A 22,459-nucleotide genomic window follows, 5' to 3' on the forward strand; every position below is an offset into this window, starting at 1 on the left:
GTTAAGTTCGCATGCTCCGCTGCAGGCGGCCCAGTGTTTCGTTGGTTTGAATCCTGGGCGCGGACATGGCACTGCTCATCAAACCACGCTGAGGCGGCATCCCACATGCCACAACTAGAAGGACCCAAAAGGAAGAATATACAACTATGTACTGGGGGGCTTTGGGGAGAAAAAGGAAAAAAATAAAATCTTTAAAAAAAAAAAAAAAAGCCTTAGGACCAAGTTGATACCAACTACCAGATCGGAAGAAACAGTCATTTAGCAGTCCCTTCTCTTTTAAAGTTCAATTAATGTGAATGGTTAAGCAGCATTTTCCAACAGTCAGAGCACGGGGCCAGAAGCACTGCAAGTATGTGCTGTAGGTGCTAGAGCTGCTCACTAACATGGGTTTCTAGAATGTCTTCCTCGGTTGCATGGCATTTCCCATACTTGCCTATAGTATTTTCACTTTCATGGGGGGGATGACAGCTCCAACCAAACTGAAAAAAAATGCCATCTTGCCTCCAAGCCTCTGTCTGTTTGGGTGTGGCTAATTTCTTGAGCAACTGACAAGAGACTTGAGCTATAGTCTAAGAACCTCTTCTAAACTCTGAGAATTTACTCTTTCATAGTGACCTCCATCTACTGCTCTCTTAAAGCCTGCACCCTGTCATTCTCCATGAGCTTTAAAACAGGCAGTGTTCCAACATCTCAGGTCCACTCTCTGCCAGGGTCTGAGACGATGTTCTCCCAGTTGGCACTAATGGGTAGGGCAAGGCATGGGGGAAGCATGCCTTCCACGTGGCCCCAAAGACCCTATCGTACTTATCTGCCAAGTGACAGAGACTCAACCATCTTCTGCTTCCACTTTCCATGTTATAAAAAGAAAACTTAAGAGAAATGAAAGTGTAATCACAACTTGCAACATTCACTGGAATAGAAACACGACGTTTACTTTAAAAACCTCGGGCATAGAAAGGAACAGACATTCTAAAGAAGAAAAAATTGTGGTCTCCACATGTTAAAGTCCCATTTTATAACCTAAAGGTGCAAATATATTCACAGATGGTTATGACCTCTTGGTGGATTGTACCTCACTATAAAGAGTGAATTTCTCTAACTAGAATCATATTTTAAAATATTTAAAATTCACATTAAGAAAAATAAAGATCTTGTAGAATAAATGGCTATTATTTACTTGTCTGGTACATGCATTCTTTGCTATTAGCCATTTCTTTTTTTTCTTTCCTTTTTTTTTTTTTTTTTAAAGTAAGACCTACCTAGGTGCCTACACAGGTGTTTGTATGAACAAATAGTCTCATCATTTCTCACTTGTACCAGGGTTCTTTGCTTTATTATTTATATTTATAAGCTATTTTCTGGCAGATTTCCACCACAAAATTCCTACTGAGCTATAGATACTTTTTTTCTAATTACTCAATATTTATTCATCTTTTAATTTATCTACTTTAGAAGTTCAGAGGGGGATTTAAAAGCCTTGTGGTTTGGAGAAAGTGGAGAAATATGCTGCAAAAAAGGACTGTCTACTTTTCTTCTTTATTTTTTCTTATGCAAAGACTCTCACATATTAAATTGCTTACGTCAGAATGCATGATTCCAGCAGACTTTTATACTTAGCAATAATCTGGTTGTCACCATCTATTTTGACAAAGAAGGCGGTGATTTCATTATCAAGGCTTCTTCATGGAGATGAATAAATGGGTTACTAGGTATTTTGACAAGTCAATGCTATCAGTGTCTTCACCTACCCAGAAAATGCTGCTAAAAGTGGCTAGGAGATAATTAGTGAAAATTATTACCTTCAAATAAAAACTAGTGAGATTTAAACTCAGGCCCATGCTTTTTTGCTGAAGGCAGAAAGGAGGGGCCATAGGATTGTTTGCATCCCACTTAGACCAAAATCGGAGGTGTGAGAAATGTTCTCTGCACGTCTTCCCTCACGCATATGCTAAGAAGTATCGGGTCCCAAGGACTGTCCGTTTCACAATCTCAATTAGAAATGGTGACATGTTTACCTGCTTTCATTCCAGTTAGAACTGGAGGGCGTTTCTTAATACACTGGAAGGATTGTGCAACATCTCACCAGAAAGAAGTAAACCCACAGGTATGCTTAGCCGGAACCCAAAATTCAGGAACACACACCTTAATACACAAGAGGCATTTGCATTCGCATTGGGAATTTAAATAGATAATCTTGTTATTACTATTTCTCTGACAACAGATTATGGGCAAGCAGCCTATAGAGGACAACTAAGTATATTTGACTTTTCAAAGAGACAGTCATATGATTTAGCTATCTTTGGGGGCAGGATAAATAGATTAAAAGAAAAAAAGTTAACCCGTAAGTCAACATTGCCTGAACTAAGGGGGATTTCTAATCACCCCGTCCCTTCAATTTAAGAGCAAAACCTGGTTTTAACATGAGAGTAAAATGCAGTACCTTTTCTCCATAGCCTCTATCTTTGGTCATCATTTCTCTCAGGGTCTGGAGGACCTTAATGCAGAGCTTCTCCTCATTCTCCTCCAGCAGCTGTTTGGTATGCTTTATTAACCTGAATGGGGGAAACCATGCATTACGTCCCTGAAACAATCTTTAAATTAAAAAAACACCTCACACGCAACTTACCATAACTAGTCAGTTAAAGAACAAATATTTATCAAGGGCTCCTGGGTTAAACACGCATTAGGGCGTTCACGGCACTGAGAAGGGCTTGTTAGCAACGGTGTCTCAATAGCGACACCTGCTGGTTAGAAACAGCAAACAAGCTCACTGGGCATGGGTCTCTATAGGGAGAGGAGAAATCGCACAGAGGTCCGCTTACCCGGCTCGTTTTAAAGCATGGCTACTTATCCACTGAGGATTGCTGGTAACACTGCTAAAACACGCCAGCAGTGTAAAAACATCTCATAAAGATGATGATTGGGGTGAACACACATTGCTTCCTTATCCACAGTCCTGTCCTTTGAGGGGCTTAGAAAAGTAAGAAACTCAAAGGGGCAGAATCCACTCTTAAGCAAAAAACAACCTTAGGTAAAAATCAAATGGAGATTTCCGGTGACGGAAGCAGTTGTTTCTTTTACATTATGCCTCACGGCGTAAACTAAGAAACAACAAAGTTGTTAGGTTTTAAAAGATTGTGGGGTCCTGGTAGGCCCAACCTTTTGGAGGGCAGAAGGATCATGACTTTTTTAGGTCTGCATCACAGCCCATGGTGGGCGCTGTGTCAGCACTTGTTGAATGGAAGATAAAAGAACAGGCACGCCCTTAAAAGGAGAAATTCTCACCAAAACAACAACAACAGTGTCAGTAAGTAGGACTGAACTTACAAGGGGAATGTTAGAATAGATCCCCAGCACATGACCTCGTACTCAACAAAGTCAAAAACCAGGCCTGCGTCTCCTTCAGGCACAAATGCTCTGCCTGGTCACCGGGGCTCTGTGACTGACCACCCCAGAGAGAGAGGCTGCTTACTTGCAAATGAAGCCTCCACTTTCACACTTTCTTCTGGCATCTGTGTTCTCTGGGAAAAGCAGCTCAGGTCTGTGGAGAACGTCCACCAGCACAGATAACTCAGCCTGTACCAGTGGCCTCAGACGGTCCTCCAGTGCTGAGACGATGTCCTGGAATGGAAGCCCAGCCTTGGTGAGCAGCTCAGGCCAAAGCTGACTACAGGAGGGTGAGAACATTCACTTCTGACCTAAAACATGACCACAGGCTAGGCTAGGTTAGAGTAACTAGTGCTGTCCGACATTCATCTCAAATTATTAGACATTACCCAATGGTTACCTGAAGCGTTAGCCCCTGATGCAGAAAACAAAGTAGAAACGAGTCAATATTCCCACCAGCCCTTCTTTTGAGATGATTTTTATGCTACTCAAGGGATCATTCCATATATTTTAAAATTCGATGCAAAAAATACATTCGACAATGTGGAAAGATGTCTACAATATGAGTGTAAAAAATGGTCAAACAATAGTATGGACTATATGATTCGATTTTTATAAACAACATCAATATCTAAAGGATATACACCAAATATTATTAAAACATCACTAGTGGTTTTCTCTGGGTGGTGGGATTAAGGTGATTCTAATTTTCTTCTATATATCCGTACTTGTGAGTATTGTCAAATTATTTCCAATGAGCATGAATTATTGATATAATAAAGTCATATAAAAATGAAAACACAAATGAATGAACATGCTATATCAACATGCTAAATACATGTACCCTGATAGCATGATGGTCTTCAAATGCAAAACACATAGCTGTAGGAAAGGAAAACAGAGAGAAGTTGAAAGAGCAGCAAAACCAACACAACAAACACCATATAAAGGCAAATGGCAGAAAACGGATGAGAAATTATCTTCAAAAGATGCTAAAGTTTGCTGTATAGGGCTTGGTAACTCAGAAGCTAACTAGGGGCTAAGACGGGCAGAACACAGCATGCTGGATAATACAGGGGGATCTGGTTAACCAAGGAGATTTGCATGGAAAGGCCACTTAAATTGCCTTCACCTCAACTGGGGACCCAAATTACATGGGTGTTGGTCAGTAAAGAATTCATTGATCTTTTAGCCAGAAACTAAAACTAAAACATATGAATATAATTTTATTTTATCTTCTATTTAACAAAATTCGTGTGATAATTGTAATCACTCAATAATAATATTTAGGATACATAAAGAATGCATGAATGAATCCAACTGTTTCCTTGAGGGCAGGAATTTTCCAAAAAAGATTGTAAGAGCATATTGCAACATCCCTTAATGCATATTGACTTTCACAACAAAGTCAAAAAGAGGGTCATTTTTACAAAATCCTCTGAGGGTCTCATCAGTTTTCCCTTTGAAAGCACCCAATGTTCTTTTCTTAGGTAGTTACTGGTTCTAACTCTGGCAAATCTTTGTCTACAGCATTTGCATGGGATTGAAGAAGTTCTTCAACATCATGTTCATGAAATCCTGCATCTTTTGCAAGCTTTGAACTTTACATTGCAATTGATTCGCACCGTATTGTCAAATGTATAACATTCGGCAATCAGGGAGAGACCAAAAGACAAGGATGGCGAAGCGATGGGTAGGGAAAGATGCTAGTGTTAAGTGAGGGAATGTCTAAATGGGGATTAATTATATAAGCAGTCAGTCTGCAAGTCAATGTTCTTACTTTGTGACAAATATTGCTGTCCTGGGCAATTTCACAACTACAGAGACTCAGACAATAACATTATATAATGAGGGACTTTTTAGCCATTGACCAAGTCTTTACAATAAGCATTACCTATAGTTATGTATTTTGTTCCATTCCCCACGAATATGCATAATAAATCTAAGAAGAGCACAAGAAACTGGTGTTTGGCTGCAGATTATTTAGTTGGAGCAGGCAAGAAAATACTGTGTGTTCATACAGTTAAGAGTCTAAAATGTCCCTCCCTTTTCTAAAAGCATAGTGAGGCCAGGAAGCACTCCATTAAGAACGAAATTACCCTTGTTTAAGAACTGGCTCTGCCATGATAAGGCTACAAGTCTTTCCTTGACCTGCAAAGCCCCGGCTACCTCCCCAGCTCCACAGGCTCAAGCCACACTAACGTAACTTTGGTCTTTGAATGTCCCATATTCTCTTTTGTATAAGGTCTTTATGTGTGCTATTTCCCTCCCTTCCATTTTTTCTTTTTAAATAAGTCCTACATTTCCCTGACCTTGGTTCAAATGTTACTTCCTCAGCAAAGCCTTCCTTGACTACCATCCCCAAACCCAGGCAAGATTAGGTTGCTCATTAGTCTTTTATAGCACTACTCACTTCTCTGTAGCTTTTATCTTCTTGCCATTTTACTTTTGCCTGTGTGATTAGCTGGTTAATGTCTGTCTCCCAACACTCAAGACTCTATGAAGGCAAAGATCATTTCCGGTTTTTCTCACGCTGTAACCCCAGTGTCTAGCATGGGGCTGATAAATTAATCAGTTAATTCACTTGTCTTTAGGTAAGTTATGTAACCTCACAGTCTCATTTCTTTCATCTAACAATGATAATATAGTAATGACAGTAAGGACAATAATAATAGTTGTAATAACTATAATAGCAGGTCTCATTGATTGAGTGCTCACTACATGCCAGGCACTTTTCTATGCACTTTATGTGTATTCTGTTTTCCAAAGATGGCCACTACAATATATTCTATCTCAAACATTCTTCTTACAAGGTGTCACTGACATCCCTCCCATCAAATGGTGGTCTATGTCCCATCCCCTTGAACCTGAGTGGACCTCTGTGACTGCCTCAATCAACAGAGTATGACAGAAGTGATGCTATGTGACTTCTAAAGCTATGTCGTAAAGGCAATACAGCTTTCACTTGTCTCTCTCTAGAAATATTCATCTTGGGACCCAGCTGCCATATTGTGAAGAAGCCCAGACCACTTGGGGAGGTTACATGTGGACGTTTCAGTCAACAACTCCAGCAGAGGTCCCAGCTGACAACAGCATCAACTGCCAAACACATGAGTGAGTAAGATTTCAAGATGAGTCCAACCATGTCCACCATCTGACTGAAACTACATGGAAGACCCTGAACAATAAACACTTCACTGAGCCCAGCCAACCTCCAGAGTAATAAAAGAGAACAAAGCAATTGCTTTTGTGATTTGTTACACAGGCATGGATAACTAGAACATGTTCTCAACTCACTTGATCCTCACATCAACCCCATGAGGTAGGTGTTACTATTATCCTGTTTTACAAATTAGGAAACCGAAGCACAGAGAACTGAAGTAACTTTCCCAAGGTTTCACCATCTCTAAGCAGTGGAGCCAGGATTTGAACCCAGGTGCTGGCCTGAGATCCTGCTCTTAACCACTGCGCTGAGCTCATCTGAAGGAGCTGTGATTCTCAAACTGTGGTCCATGTACTACTTGTGAGAGAATAACTTGAGGTGCTTGTTAAAAGACAACGTTAATGTTAAGATGTATGTTTAAGTGTTTACCATTAATCTAATACTGGCTACTCTACTCTTTAACAAAGGGAGAGCAGATCTCTTCATAGGTGCCAGGAAAAAGAGAGTATAATCCAACTAGAATTTAATACTTTCACTTTCATTTGGCTCATCCTGATATACAATTCATCTCTCAGGCATTATTGCACTTGTTCACCTGCTGATGATGGAAAAAATGGAACCCTTATGTCCTTGTTCTAAGCAGCCTCTTGTAACACTGAAATATTGCTTCCTAATAAGAGCAGAGTCCCCATTCTTCATAAAGAAATCTGTAAATCTATAAATAACTTTTAAAGACCATGACTTTTTCAGGAGTTTTTCTCTTCCTAAGTAGCTTCACACTCCTGGTCCCACATACATTAATATATTTGACTATTCACTCACCACTCTAACATCTCCCTATGGCCAACCTTGGATTTTCACTGGCTCAAGGAAGCACCGCTGTGAGTGGGAACCACCTTAGGCCAGGTTAAGGTTCACTTCTCTTAGCACCAGCCATTACCTGCAATCTCTCAATGATATTCCGGTAGTCTCTGGAAGCTGCCAGAACAGAGTCTCTGCGAGCTGCATTGCGGGCCGTCAGCCGCCAGTTCATGGCAGTCTTCTGTACAATGTTGTGGGACTTCAGAAAGAGGTTATTGACTTGGCTGTCCAGGTCCACAGGAATGGCGATGGCCCGGCTCTTGGCTGCACAGAAGAAAGATAATTCATGAGCCTACAACTTTCATGGGACACACTCTAGATTCAAATTTAACTCTCCCCCATCACCCATCAGGGAGATGTTTCCATGCCCATAATGTGTCAGCTTGCACAGTATTGAGTGTGAATAGTGAGGAGCTCAACTCAACTCTATCATCCTTTCAGTTAGGGTTTTTCAACGTGAATTAGGGGGTGGGGGCACCAGCAGCACTGAGGGATGTTAAAATGCTCTAAGGTCAAAAAGTCAAAGTTAAAGTTCAGTGGGTTTCCTCAATGAATGGCTTCTTAGGGTCTCTGACGTGTTCATATATTTTAAAAATTATCAAAACAGAGAACTCGTTTGGCCAATGAATTTTTTCCCAAAAATTCTCTCTCAAGTTTGGTGTTCTATATAGTAATCTAAAAAATGCCAATTTAAGCCAAACATAATATAAAAGATAACATTTACAATTACCTAAGCTATTCTTTCTATACAGGCTCTTCTTTTCCCCTCTAAAAAAAATAACCCCAGTCTAATCATGAGAAAAACTTCAGTCAATCCCACAATGGCAGACATTCTACAGGACTCCTGACCAATACTTCTCACACTGTCACAGTCATAAAAAAAAAAAAAAGGAAAGTCTGAGAAACTGTCACAGACCAGAGGAGACTAGGGAGACATGACAACAAAATGCAATGTAGTAGTTAGTTTGAACCCTCGAACAGAAAAAGGACATTAGTGGAAAAGGTGGTGAAAATCAAATCAAGTCTGGAGTTTAGTTCATTACAATGGGCCAACATTAGTTTCTGAGTTTTGACAAAGGTACCCTAGGGGGTAATATAGGATTCTGACAGTCGGGGAAACTGGGTAATGGGTATACCAGAACTCTCTGTGTTATCTTGGCAACTTTCCTATAAATCTAAATAGCTACTATGGGCAGATAATTCTTCTCAAATTCAGGCAGGTAGATGATTCCTTTGCATAGCATTTATGGATGGGAACAGGGCAAAGTAACAGAGTCTGATCAAGTCAGGGTGAAAGAAGCAGCAATTCTCATATCTTCCTTTCAAAGCCACCTACGAGAGGTGACAAGTGAGGGGAAGGGAGAAGGGAATGGAGAACCAGTTATCACTGAGGCAAAAGGGAGTAGAGCACCTTTAAAGACCATGACTTTTTCTCTTCCTAAGTAGCTGCACACTCCTAGTCCACACATTATTATGTTTGACTATCCACTCACAGCGCTGACATCTCTCTATGGCCAATCTTTGATTTTCTCTGGTTCAAGAGAAGACTGAGAAAGGTGTATGCATTTCTGAGAAAAGGTATTCCTTGGGCTTGGACATGTGCTTTGCAGGGGAAAAAAGTTTCCATATGGTCAAATACGTTTACTGGATTCAACAAGTGAGTTTCTTGAATAACAGACTTCCCAGGGCCTTGAGTAAGCTGTGTGCACTGTGACTTGCCAAGCGTTGCCTAAAATTTAACCTTGGAATCTTGTTTCTCAAAGACTAGCTTTCTTTGGAACTTACTGGCTCTTGACTTTGGGAGATGCTGGCCTACTAGATGAAAGCGAGGTTTAGGAATCAAGAAGACCTCCACTCTGGTTCTGGCTCTGCAACTTCCTGTGTGTGGAACCTTAGGAGAACTCTAGCAAGCGCTCAATAAGTGGTGACCTTTATTCCCGTTAGACAATTCATTTTCATCATGTGAAATCCAAACTGAACTGCTACCTTACCTACATCAGAGAGCACTCGAATACAGCTCTCCACGGAGGCTTTTTGGCTTGGCATTAACCAGTTGCAGTGGTAAACCCTGAACACACCTTGCAGCAGCTGCACAAAGACAGGTTGGCGAGTCTGCAAGAAAGAGAGGCCAAGAGAGAGGTGATAGGAAGACTTTTAACTGTAAATTACTGATACACAGATCAGAAATAGATATTGCCTTGAACCTTGGGTTGATGGACCCTCATGCAAGAGAGGGAAAGGGTGACTGGTTAAGAGCTGGATTCCAGAAGCTGCCTATTCAAGGGAGAAAAAGTCAGAAGCATTTTAAGGCAATGCACCAACTTGATGCTATCTATCAAAGTCTGGCCACAAGAAGGAGCAGCAGAACCAAAGCTTGAAAGTTGGTATTCTTGTCCAGTTATCAACTGGCTGTATGACTTTAGGGAAATTACTTCACATCTCTGAGCTTTAACTTCATCCAATATACAAAATAAAGTGGATTGAGGCAGATTAGCCCCAAAGTCCTTTCTAGACATTATATCTTAAGAGTAGAACCTACATTCTTAATCAGCAAAAACAAACTGATAAGTGGATCTCACCTGGAATGTTCCTTACTTCCTTATTTCTGGCAGTGTCTTCAACGATATAAAGAGAAGACAGTCCTGATGGCTACTCTTTATAAGTATTCACTTACTACAAATGAGTACTTAGATGATAACTACATGGTAGGATTTATTCCTCTCTTTGACAGTATCAATTTGTACTCGTTCTAAAATAAGAGAACTCAAACATCCACTTAATCAATTTGATACTGACTGTCTGAATGCATATAATTTTGGTGTCCATCCAAAGCTACCTGGGTTAGGGTAACTTTGGACCTGAAAGGCAAAGAGCACTGTGTATGGTGAGCTACGCCACTGGTCTTTAATCATAGGAGAGACGACTCGCACAGACCTTCCAAAAAAAAGTGGGAGTTAACATAGAAAAGAAAAAAAGTATTGAAAAATTCTAGAGAGGGTTCCAAGATCAAAGAAACACCATTGAAAGTGCTAGGGAAAAAGGAAGTCTATTACAAGCAAATAAAACAGGCATATAAAAATTCAGAACCTCGCCTATAAACATTGTTCAGATAACTTTCATTTATTAAGTGCCACACACTTCACGTGAGATCTCATTTGGGCCTCGATAACAATCCTAGGACATAAGAGTTATCTTAATGCCATAAATGAAAAGCGAAGGCCCAGAAATGTTAAAAGGAAATATACAAAAGAACTATGAAGTGATGGCAGAGCACTGAGTCAGCTTCAGGGCCCTCTGATGCCAAAAATCCATGCTCTTTCCACTAAGTTCTCCTTGGAACCAGAATCTCATTGTCTTCTTCAGAAAGTATTTTCTGTTCTACATCTCACAGCCATCCAAGACAGTAAACTGTGTTACTAACAGAGGACAGGAGCATAGGGAGCTTGAGAAATTGGCCAAGAAACCCTGACATTTAGTCCGTGAGCACAGTGGGCCAAATGAGAGCAGCTGTTTATTGAGGATACTTACTACATGCCAGGCACTGTGTTAAATGCTTTACAGATAACCCATTTAACTCTCGCCATGACCCTATGAAATACGCAGTGGTATTACTGACTGCCCTACTGGATAGTATGTGCTGGAGTTGGGATGGGAATCTAACAACCTAACTTTGAGAAACAAGTGACTAAATTAATTCAATTGAACCAATATTTATTGAGCATCCACTCTGCTCCCATCTGACACCTGGATGAACAAAAATTAATAAATAGGCCACAGTAGCTGCTTCCCAATTACCGATTTCAAAGGGCAATCTGGAGGCATCAGCTCACTCAACCTCTAGGGCTAAAGACCATGGGTGCCTATCATCTTCTTCCTAAAATTCTCACCTTTCTTAGTTCCTGAGATCCTGCTTCCTCCTGAATTTCATCCTGCCTGCATGATACCTCCTTTATCTTCCTCTGGCCTCTTTTACATCTTGTCCTTAATTATCTGTACCCTGCCAGTTTCGTTCTAGTCAACCACTTCATTTTCCTGGCCAAGACTTCAACTAGCAAATGTTTATATTTAAACTTTGCCAGTCAGCTCTCAGGAGTCTCACTGATTCATTTACTCACTCAACAAATTAGCATCTACAAGGCACAGTGTTAGGTGCCAGGGATAGAGCATATCTGAGATAACCGTGCACATAAGACATAACTTTGTCCTCATCGCTGTAGCTTACAGTCCAGCAGGGCATGGTATAAACTACCATTTATTAAGTGCCTGCGATGTCCCAGGCATTATGCTAGATGTTCCATAAACATTATCCCTAATGCTCACAATAACTTGCAAGGTTGATATTATATCCCTGTTTGACATGTAAGAAAAGAGGTTCCAAAGTTCTGTGACCTACCCAAGTTCACTCTGATAAGGGGCAGAAGGGGGATTTGAACTCAACTCTGTCCCTCAAAATTCTGTTCTTCCTCCCTGGATCCCACATTTCCAGCTGTCTCCAGACATTCCACTAGCACTTTAAATACAACACAGCCAACCCCAAGTTCACTATTTTCCTCCCTCATAAAAGTGGGTTGAAGAAAGAAAGGAAGGAGGTAGAAATCTAAGAAAATAAGACACATGCTTTTCAACAGATAAAATAAGACAGGCTATGAGAGCTCAAAAAATAGTATTCTCTGACAGTAAAAGTTCTAGAAATCCATAAGCAACCCCTTAAAAAAACCTCTAAAAATCCAACTTGGACTTTGTATTCTAAATATATATAGACAATCTGGGACTTGCTGGGGACTGACAATATTTATGCTGAAGATTCATCTCTCTGACAATTTCTGTTTATTAACTGCGTAAAAAATTAGTTTCAGAGCAAAGCAGTTTAAGTAAAGAGTAGTGACTAAGATGAAAAACCAAAAACACAAGTTCCTTTTTAATGGTTTTCCAATTAATTTGGTTGATTTACTTTGAAATTTTGGTCTTGCAATACGGTTTCACAATCTATAGGAGAATGGGCATTGCCACGGTGACTGTCACTTTAAATTGCAAGAGAAGCAAGTCCAACCATACTACCCAAAGCAGCTTTCCTGGCCGACTCTTAGCATAATAGTACTTGGTAAGGAGCACGTTCTGCCTCCAGTAACTTATGTGCCTGGCATCTGACAAGTTCCTTTTACCCAAATTACTAAAGCATATACAGACATTCTAAAGGCAGCACTCTAACTGTACGATACTTTAACTGCTAGCTTTTATAGTTATTCCTAAACTAAAGAGAAGGTTACCTACCCTCCCTAGGAAAATATATCCCACAAAAAATTCCATAATTCGAGTTTTAACGTCAGACAGCATTGGGTTGAAATCATGGTTATGCCACTTAATAGCTGTGACCATGTAGCAATTACTGTGCTACTGGGAAGCACAATAATTAAACCCTCTAAGCCTCAGCATACTGAACTGCAAAATGGGGATAATGCCATCTATCTATAGGCTATACTAAGCTTACATGCATTCCTTCACACAGTTAATGAAATATAACAGCATCTAATAAATGTACCAATGAGTATTATATTGGTCATGAATCACTCTTCCCTTGGAGAATTTACCTGATTTCAGGTTGTCTGTAATTGGACCCCATCTACCCCCTGGCCACCCATCAGCCCCGGGACAGCCTCCATCTCCTCCCACAGGAAGGATGGTTAATATCTCTGTTCTGGCCACTGGAGACCCAGTCTAGGTCTCATTCTGCAGGCTGTACAAGTGGACCTGCAGTAAGACTCCCACAGCAACTGACCTAGATATAAGCTATAAAAGGTAGAGTGATTTTTCCAAGTAAAAGAATAATGAAAACATCTCCCAGATCCATGGATTCCAGGCTTTGAAACTATAAGTACACTGAGAATCATCATGCAGAGCTGCTATACCACACAACTCCAGGAGGCACCACACACACAGGATTCCACATGAATGGTGCCTACGGTGCCTGGGAGCTGTGCGATGTAGTGGTCCTGCTGTCATGGCTAAAGAACTTCTCACTCCAGTGATAGGCTTCTTCTGATGAACTCTGAGCACACATTCGGAGTTAAAACACTTCCAGGTATTTTTTTGAAAAGTATTAATAACATGCTAGTTCCTATCTGAAAGCTGCTTCTCTTTCTAAGATTGGAGGGGAAGAATCAACAAGATTGAAGAGGGGGGAAAAAAAAGAAGGCATTTTAAGGAGAAAATCAACAACCAATAAAACCATCTGGTATAGAAAAACATTCTTGGGTACTTCTTTATCCCATGGATCCTATAAAAGTTATCCTCCACAAATAGAGAAGCATCCTGGAGGAATGCCCTGCAGAGTGGCTCATCTACAGCTGCTCACTCCCAAATCAGCACCAGCTCCGCTGCTGAAGATCTGCTGTGAATACCCTGTGTCCACGTTTGTACTTCTTACCTGCAAAGTTGTACTCTGGTCTGAGAAGGGAGAACTGAAGAAGGTAGTAACAATACTCATGACAATTTCGGTAACGTACTTCTCCAAAATTGAGTCTGCATGTTTCCTGTCACTTGTGTTGTTACAGGCCTGGAAGACAATTGGACACTTTAGACATTATTCCAAAGCCTGCACGTCAGTTGGGAAATTAAGATATCTGTGACCATTTTTGCTGATTACCTTTGACAAACAAATGGTAAAGACCTGCAGGTCAACATTTCTCCCCTTAAGAGATAACAACGACAAAAAATGAATCGTAGAAAAAGAGAAGCAGATCAGCATGGATATCACGGGGTAGAATCACAAAACATTAAAAGTGGTATGGGGGGGCCTGCCCTGTGGTGTAGTGGTTAAGTTTGGTGCGCTCCACTTTGGCAGCAAGGGGTTCACAGGTTCAGATCCCAGACATGGACCTACACCACTCGTCAGCCATGCTGTGGTGGCAATCCACATACAAACTGGAGGCAGACTGGCACAGATGTTAGCTCAGGGTAAATCTTTCTCACCAAAAAAAACGTAAAATTGGTATGGGACCCACAAGGCCACCACTTCCAAATTCCTACCCACGTGTGGCAAATCTAAAACCCCAAAAGACAGTAAGAGGCATAATAACCACAGCTGTCTAAATTTTCCCCAAAAAGTAAACTGTCCTCCGTCCTCCTGGTTAAGCCATTCGTCTGCTCGAGGCCGTGGTTTCCTAATCGATACAATCAAGAGAATCAAACATATCACTGAGGTCCACTGTGCTTGATATTCTCCAAAACTACAACACTGTTCGCATTCAATAAAAACGTTACTGACATGCAGGGTGTTGAAAAAAGTGGCCATGATTCAGAAAACCAACTGTACAGGTTTTGGGGTGAGAAGAGACTTAGGATTGCACTTTAGATACCACTTAATTTTGCTGCTTAGAGTAAGATTAGACATTTAGAAGAACAAGTTTAGAAAATACATTTTTTAAAATCAAATTTTACTACCAAATTCATCAGTCCTATCATTTGAGATATAAAATTGCTTATAATAAAAAAATTATGAAGGAAAAGGCAAAAAAAATCAAGTTTTAATAACTGAATATCATGTTCTGAGCTCAATACTGGGCAGTCTGTGGACACATTCAGAGAATGAAACTGGTAACTGAATTTACAGCATTTCTGAACAATTCAATGCAGGGGTCAGCAAAGTTAAGGGCTGGTGGCTGCTTTCGTATATAAATTTTATTGGAACACAGTCATACCCGTTTGTTTATATATTGTCATGGCTGCTCTCATGCTGCCAGGGCAGAGTTGAGTATTGTGACAGAAACTGGATGGCCCACAAAGCCAAATATATTTACTACCTGACCCTTTACAGAAAACTTTGCTAAGCCCTGTTTTAAAGAAACAAAGCAGGCCTTCCATTCCAAGCCAAAACCCCCAGACTTGCAGGTTTAAAAGACTAGGAGAAATCTGAGATTAAAAAATCTATGTATATATATGTCCGTGACACTAACACCTGAGTACTATTAAATATAGTCTGTGGTTAGAAAGAAAATAAGTTCTTGCAGGCTCCTTGTCTCACACTGGTAATTGTACAGTCAGGCAGAAAATATCACATTCTAGGATTCTACAACACATCTTTTATTTCTTTTTAACATCCCACTATTTCTGACATTGGGATTCATCTCACAATTATTCTCTGAAGAACCTTGTTACTTGGCCTCTCCCAAACTCCACCACCACAAAACTCATACTAAATCCACAGTGTGCCTTACTAGGTAGTACTCTTGTGGCTTTAGAATGAATATTAAGCTCAGAGCAAAACCAAATCAAGAATATGCAGCCCACCCCAACTGCTAGGTCAGGAAAGCAACAGATGGAAAGTGAAGTGCTTTGCAGAATCCTTGACACCAATCTGTAGGAGATGAATGCTCAAACTGAGGAAGGCATCCTTTGAGGAGAGACATATTGTCAAAGGAAAGAAAACTTTACAAGTTTGATTTTAATATGTCCCAGGTTATCAATTCACAAATCAATCCATTAAGGATGAAATGAAAACCAGAAATAATCTATCTTCCCTGAAGCCTGACAAATAAAACCTATTCTCAGCTAAGAGCAAAAGGTAAAAAGAAATGAGATGTGTGAAAAGATAAGAGCCATATCTGCCTCCTTTGAGCCATGAATTAGGAAGTTGAAATTATGGGACTGTTTCCCTTACGTTTGCACAGGGATGCCCTGCACCTTCTTAGTTCCAGAAAGCCTTACCCTGCAGATGTCTACGAGGAAATTCTCAAACAATTTCCACATGTGATTGCTGGTGTAAATCTCCTTCATTTCCACCTCAGTATCCACATAGCAGTGATTCAGGAAGTTAATGTACGCAATTTTAACCTGGAAGATAGAAAGAGGCTTTTCTGAAAAACCAGCTTGGTGTATGTGGAATTGGTTAGCTGCCTCATCTCAAGAGTGAGAAGGATGGACAAATATGGTTATTCCATTTTTCCCTGACACCTTTAATTTCTATGATTTTTTGATAGTCATAATTCACAATTACAAAATTCAAAAACAAAGCTTTTGGAAGAGAATATTTTCATGACCTCAAGGTAAAGAACGGAACAAAAAAGTTTGACCACGGAAGAGAAGATGGGTAAGTCTGACAACATGAAAATGAGGAATTTCTGTTCATGCAAAGGCACCATTAAAAAGAGTTTACTGTCATGAGTTGTAGAAGCTGTTTGCAATGCATATCCCAATGAAGAATTCCTACAGATCTGTACATATAAGATGGACCTTCCAAAGAAAAACTAGGCAAAAATTTTGATCTGATATTTTCTTAAAGGAATATAAAATGTCGAAAAAAAGAAAAAACATGGAAAGGAGTTCAACCATATTTAGTAATCAAGGACACAGAAATTAAACCCACTATGAGAAACCACTACACATCCAACAGACTGAAAAAAATAAAATAGAGGGTCTGATAATACCAACAGTTGGCAGGGTTGTGAAGCAACAAGAGCTCTTGGGGGAGGGATGGCTGCTGCAGCAACTATGCTGGAAAAGCACTTGGCATTATCAAGTCAAATGGAAGAAATGCATCCCCCATACAACACAGCACTTCCACTTCTAAGTGTACACCCTGGAGAGATGTGTACACACATGTGGGTCAGGACACATGCATTGGTCCTAACAGCCAAAAACTTGAAACCAAAATGAGCATCAACAGAAGTGCAGTCATGTACCACATAGTGACATTTCAGTCAATCACAGGCCGCATATATGACGGTGGTCCCATAAGATTAGTACCATTATACCATATAGTGTGTAGCAGGTTATACCATCTAGGTTTGTGTAAGTACAGTCTATGATGTTTGCACAATGAGAAAATCACCTAACGCCGTAGTTCTCAGAATGTATCCCCATCACTAAGTGATGTATGGCTGTACAGAAAATCTTATTGTGGTACAATGACACAGGGGAATGCTCCAAAACAAAGGATGAATCTTAACACTGTAAAGCTGAACTCTAAGAGGCCCGAGACCATAGATAAAGGAAGTTCAAAAACTAGCCAAACTAAATTATATTACTAAGGGATGTACAAACAAAAGCAACTAAGGGATTACATAAAAGTTAGCTCATGGCTACCTCTAGGAGAGAGCCCTTTGGGGGAGGTTGGGGACTGGGAAAGGACAAGGGGAGGAATTTGTCATATTTCTTAACCTGGGTGGTGGTTACACAGCTTTTCTCTTCATAATTATTCTTATACTATACAATCCAGATTCACGTACTTTTCTATATTTACATTGTATTTCAAATAAAAATGGGTAAAAAATAAGCTATTATACCTCCCTTATCCATAATAAGAGAAATGCCAATTAAAACTACATCAAAATACATTTTCATCTATCTGATATAGAAGAATCCAAAAGTCTGGTAACATATTGTATGAACAAGGCTGTGAGAAAAACGCAATCTTGTTATTTTCTTATTATAATTATCATCTCATTATATTATGATGAGCTTGCTGAACATTAGTGGAGGGCAATTATGGTACATCAGTACAATGGAATTTTATGTAACTATAAAAAAGGAATGTGGACTCTAGGGTCTGATACAAAAAGAAGAATAGTGTACTTAGAATGTCACCTTTTGCATTAAAAAAGCAGGTAGGGGAATAAAGTATATATATTTGTATTTGTTTATATGCAAAACTTTGGAGGACATACAAGAACATAATAAATGATTTTCTGTGGGATGGGGAGGAACAGATGAGGAGATTTTTCATAGTTTACTCCTTTATAGTCTCTGCTATTTGAACTTTTAAGAAGGTGTTAACTTTTTAAAAAGTTAATCTAAAAACATAAGAGTACATGTATTTGATAAATACTACATATGCTATATATAAAAATATATATAGTTTAAAATATAAACTAATAATATATATTTTAAAACATACAACAGTAAAATATACACAGTATGATCCATTTTTTTGTTACTATTCAATATGCACGAACAGGGAAAAAGAAAGCCTGGAAAGATTTATTTCAAAAATCCTACAGGTATTTATTATGAGTGGTGGAATTATAGATTATTTTAATTTTCTTATTGGTTACCTATAGCTCCTACATATTTTCTAACTGTCATTCATTATTTTTGCACTGCAAGTTTTCATTTTAAGGAATGAACTTACAGAATAGGTCTTACGTTCGCAAGAACTGTATCTCAATTTACTCTTAATCTCATTTCTGAGAAGTCCACTCTGATCAAATCCTCTTTGCTCAAGAGGATGAATTATGAGTTCCACAGAGCTGACGCACTGCAGCAGTGTTCCCACTCTTCTCAGGGAGACAGAAGGAAAGACTAATATCCCCCCACATTCCCTTAGTGCAAAATCGATAGTCAAGAAAATGTTATTTCAGCCAACTGAAATCTCTCTACACAAAGAGCTGCAGGTCTCAAAACTGTGCCACGCCACCACCAGGAAGCCTCCCACCCAGCCGCGGCCCCACATACTATGTGGAAAGACATGAACAGGGCACACCCCATCCTGGGCTTGCTCACCTCGGGGATGCAGTCCTCATGGGTCACCACGCGGACGATGTCATCCAGCGGGAGCAGAGAGTTGCACTTTATCTCTGTGTAGACGTTCTTGCCCTCTGTGCACACAGCCAAGAGCTCGACCAGGTGGATGTGGTACATGAGAGGGCTGTTCTCATCCATCCGGTCCCGTTCCGACCTCATCATCTGGATTAGAGTCTGGAAAGAGGCTCTGTCATTGTAGAACACGAGGACATCCTCTCCTGAATTAACCAGCTATAAAAAGAATAGGGCTTGTTTACACCACATGCTTGCAGGGTGGAGACATCATTAAAAAAATCTCTTTGCAGAGAAAAAGGGGTGTTCTGTTAGTATTTACCTTCCCAAACCAGTCTCACCTATATTACTAAAGTCATCTAGATTTCATTCACTGATATTACTAAACAGCTAAAAATCTTCAGCAGCATCATTTTAATCCACAGATACAGAAATATGACAGTGGTCCTAAAAAACTGTTAGAGGAAGATCAAGTCTGCATACCACCATTCATGTGTCAAGTGAAAATGTAGATTGCAAGCTTAGACTTATATTTCCAAACCTAATAATTAGGCTATGATTTTTCCTTTTAAAAATGTTTCCATCTGGGGCCGGCCCCATGGCTGAGTGGTTAAGTTTGCACGGTCCACTTCGGCGGCCCAGGGTTTCACCAGTTTGGATCCTGGGCACGGACATGGCACTGCTCATTAGGCCATGCTGAGGCGGCATCCCACATGTCACAACTAAAAGGACCCACAACTAAAAATATACAACTGTGTACTGTGGGGATTTGGGGAGAAAAAGCAGGAAAAAAAAAGAAGATTGGCAACAGTTGTTAGCTCAGGTGCCAATCTTTAAAAAAAAAAAAGTTTCCATCTTCTTTTTATGCTTTAAAAGTATCCCTCTTAGAACTCTTTCATACACTGCTTTATCTCTTCACAATCACAAATTATCCACTTCTGATTAAGACATGCCCTCTTTTTAACACTCGTCAAATAGTCAAGGCATTCCTAATCATAATTTGTGCCCCAGGACTATAGCTTCTCATAAATCTACTTCAGAATAAATCAATTTCAGCACTGCATGAAACAGAAAAGATCCAAAAAGGGCTGGCACAGAAATCAAAGCAAAGATGGTCGATATGTACTTAATAACAACTAACCTTAACGAACTCTAATGATGCGCCAGATTTCACGAGAAACACTTTAGAGGGCTTACCTAAACTCACTGTGCCTCCAGTTTGTCTGTAAAACTGAAGACAAATATGATACCTAATTCATGGTGGTGTCATGTAGACTACATAAAAGATTATATACAAATTGCTTAAAACAGTGACCAGAGTATGGTAGGCTTCCAATAAATGTTAGCTACTATTGTCATCATTATCTCATTTAATTTGCATACCCGCTCCTTAAGTGAATACTACTGTCCCTTTGTTTTACAGAAATGTATGCTGAGAGTGTGAGAAGTCAAGTAACACATCCCAAATCACATGGGACATGTAAAGTGGTACAGCAGATATTTGCATCCCAGGCTGAGCCAACTCTTTTAATTACACTACATCACCTTCTACTGGAATCCTATATGTAGATGGGATTATAAATTCAAGTGTTAAGTGGATTTACTTAAGTTTTCATTTTTTAAAAAGGTGGAAAGATTAAACTGAGTATATGTAATAGCCAAAGTCACAGGTGTGGCAGAGGGCCTTCCTGGTTGGATTGCATCCACGGGGCAGTGACCCCCCACAGAGAACCAATGGGGACTTTGCCCCAATTCCACTGGCCAGAGTCTTCTCATGAATCATCAAGCAAAAATTTTTCTAGCTACTTAATTATGTGAATAATTAAAGAAAAAGCCATATAATCCACAAGAAGGGAAACTGTTCTGGCTCACTGGGTTCTATCCACATTTAATCTCCATTCACTATATTTTGGTTCATTATTCCTGGGGGTCTTTTTTCGCCCCCTCAGAAGAATCTGGGCCAAACTTCCTTAAAACAAGTAGATTTACTGCTATGAAAAACCAGAACAGACTCTTGCCTATCTCTATAGTTTACGTTCACAAACATGAGATCACGAACACACACATATACAATTACTTTTTGACCCTTCATATGGCTCCAGGAGAGGATGCCAGTTCACACAGATAAGATTCAATAATTTAAAAATTTCTATGGAACACCAGATAAAGGTATATACAAATATATAGTTGTCACCTCAGCCATGACCATGTCTTGGCACTTTTTAATGAATTTCCCTTCCGCCTTGACAATCGTCTGTAAGAACTTTATGTACTGGACGTTTCGACCATGAGTCTCGATGCAGTGGACGAAGTGCTGGACGACTCTCTCATTGATCTCACTGCAGAGCTGGAAATTGTTCATGAAGATGTGCTGCATCGTTACCGCCTCCAGGATCTGGCACAAGAGGGAGGGCAGAAGCACGGGGAAATGGTCAGAAGAAGGCTAGAGGAGATGACAAAGTGAGAAAAAGAAGAGTCCACTAAAAACACAGAGAGAGGGAAGCATTTAACTCCATGAAGACATGTTTCTTCATTCTCACTTCTGTATTGTCTTCTTTAGTAAACTTTTTCCATCATGTATAATACATACACAGAAAAGTAAACAAATCATTAGTATTCAGCTAAATCAATTACAAAGGGAACATCAGCACCCAGATCAAGAAACAAAACAGGCCTCCCTAACGCCCCACCTCCCAATTTAACATCTATTTTGACTTCTATAACCACAGATTCATTTTGCCTGCTCTTGAACCTAGTGCATTTTTTCCATCTGGCTTTTTTTGTTCAACATTACATTTGCCATGTTGTCATCCACGTTGTTGCATGCGTGTCTTCTGGTAAACCTAATTTACGCATTTCTGTTGGATTTATACCTAAGAGCAGAATTGCTGGGTCCCAGAGTTTAACTATGTCTGGCTTTAGAAGATACTTCTAAACAGCTTTTGAAAGATGTTAACAATTTACATTCTACATTACAGCTATTCCATATCCTTGACAATACTCAGCATTGTCAGTCTCTTAATTTCAGTCGTACCTTGTTATACATATCTTACTTAATTTGCATTTCTCTGATGATTAATCATGTTGAGGACCTTGTCACATTTATTGGCCATTTGGATATCCTCTACTATGGAGTGTCCCATTTTAAAGTTTTTTGCCCCTTTTAAAAACTGGGCTGTCTTTTTCCTGATTGACTTTTCTGTGTTTGTTATATATTCTGGGTATGTATCCTTTGTTGGACATATTTATTGCAAATGTCTTCTCCCACTCTGGTTTGTTTTTACTCACTCTTAATGGTATCATTTGTGAACAGAAGTTCTTAACTTTAAAGAAGTCCAATTTATTGATATTTTCTTTTATGATGAGTGCTCTTTGCATACTTTGTAACACAACTTTGCTTACCATAAGGCCATGAAGACATTCTCATGCTATCTTCTAGAGTTATTGAGTTTTATGTTTGGTGTAATGTAGGGGGCTTTAACTTTTTATCTTTTGCCTTTTCTTTCTCTTAATATGACA

The 22,459-nt window shown here is 39.7% G+C and overlaps 1 protein-coding gene across 6 annotated transcripts in view; it reads right to left on the reverse strand.

The window, feature by feature from the left end:
- The window catches only part of ITPR1 (inositol 1,4,5-trisphosphate receptor type 1), a 318,989-nt gene that overhangs the window by 124,038 nt on the left and 172,492 nt on the right, over nt 1-22,459 (reverse strand). For all 6 annotated transcript variants that reach the window (XM_014868346.3, XM_014868351.3, XM_014868350.3 and 3 more), the window contains 8 exons: nt 21,135-21,335; nt 18,908-19,159; nt 16,115-16,240; nt 13,836-13,964; nt 9,403-9,523; nt 7,491-7,675; nt 3,473-3,621; nt 2,441-2,552 (listed from right to left, as the gene is read on the reverse strand). In XM_014868346.3, the coding sequence (XP_014723832.2) occupies nt 2,441-2,552; nt 3,473-3,621; nt 7,491-7,675; nt 9,403-9,523; nt 13,836-13,964; nt 16,115-16,240; nt 18,908-19,159; nt 21,135-21,335 (1,275 nt within the window). The remainder of the gene's footprint in view (nt 1-2,440; nt 2,553-3,472; nt 3,622-7,490; nt 7,676-9,402; nt 9,524-13,835; nt 13,965-16,114; nt 16,241-18,907; nt 19,160-21,134; nt 21,336-22,459) is intronic.

The sequence above is a fragment of the Equus asinus genome, chromosome 21 (genome assembly GCF_041296235.1).
Source record: "Equus asinus isolate D_3611 breed Donkey chromosome 21, EquAss-T2T_v2, whole genome shotgun sequence".
In the NCBI taxonomy this organism is placed as follows: Eukaryota; Metazoa; Chordata; class Mammalia; order Perissodactyla; family Equidae; genus Equus; species Equus asinus.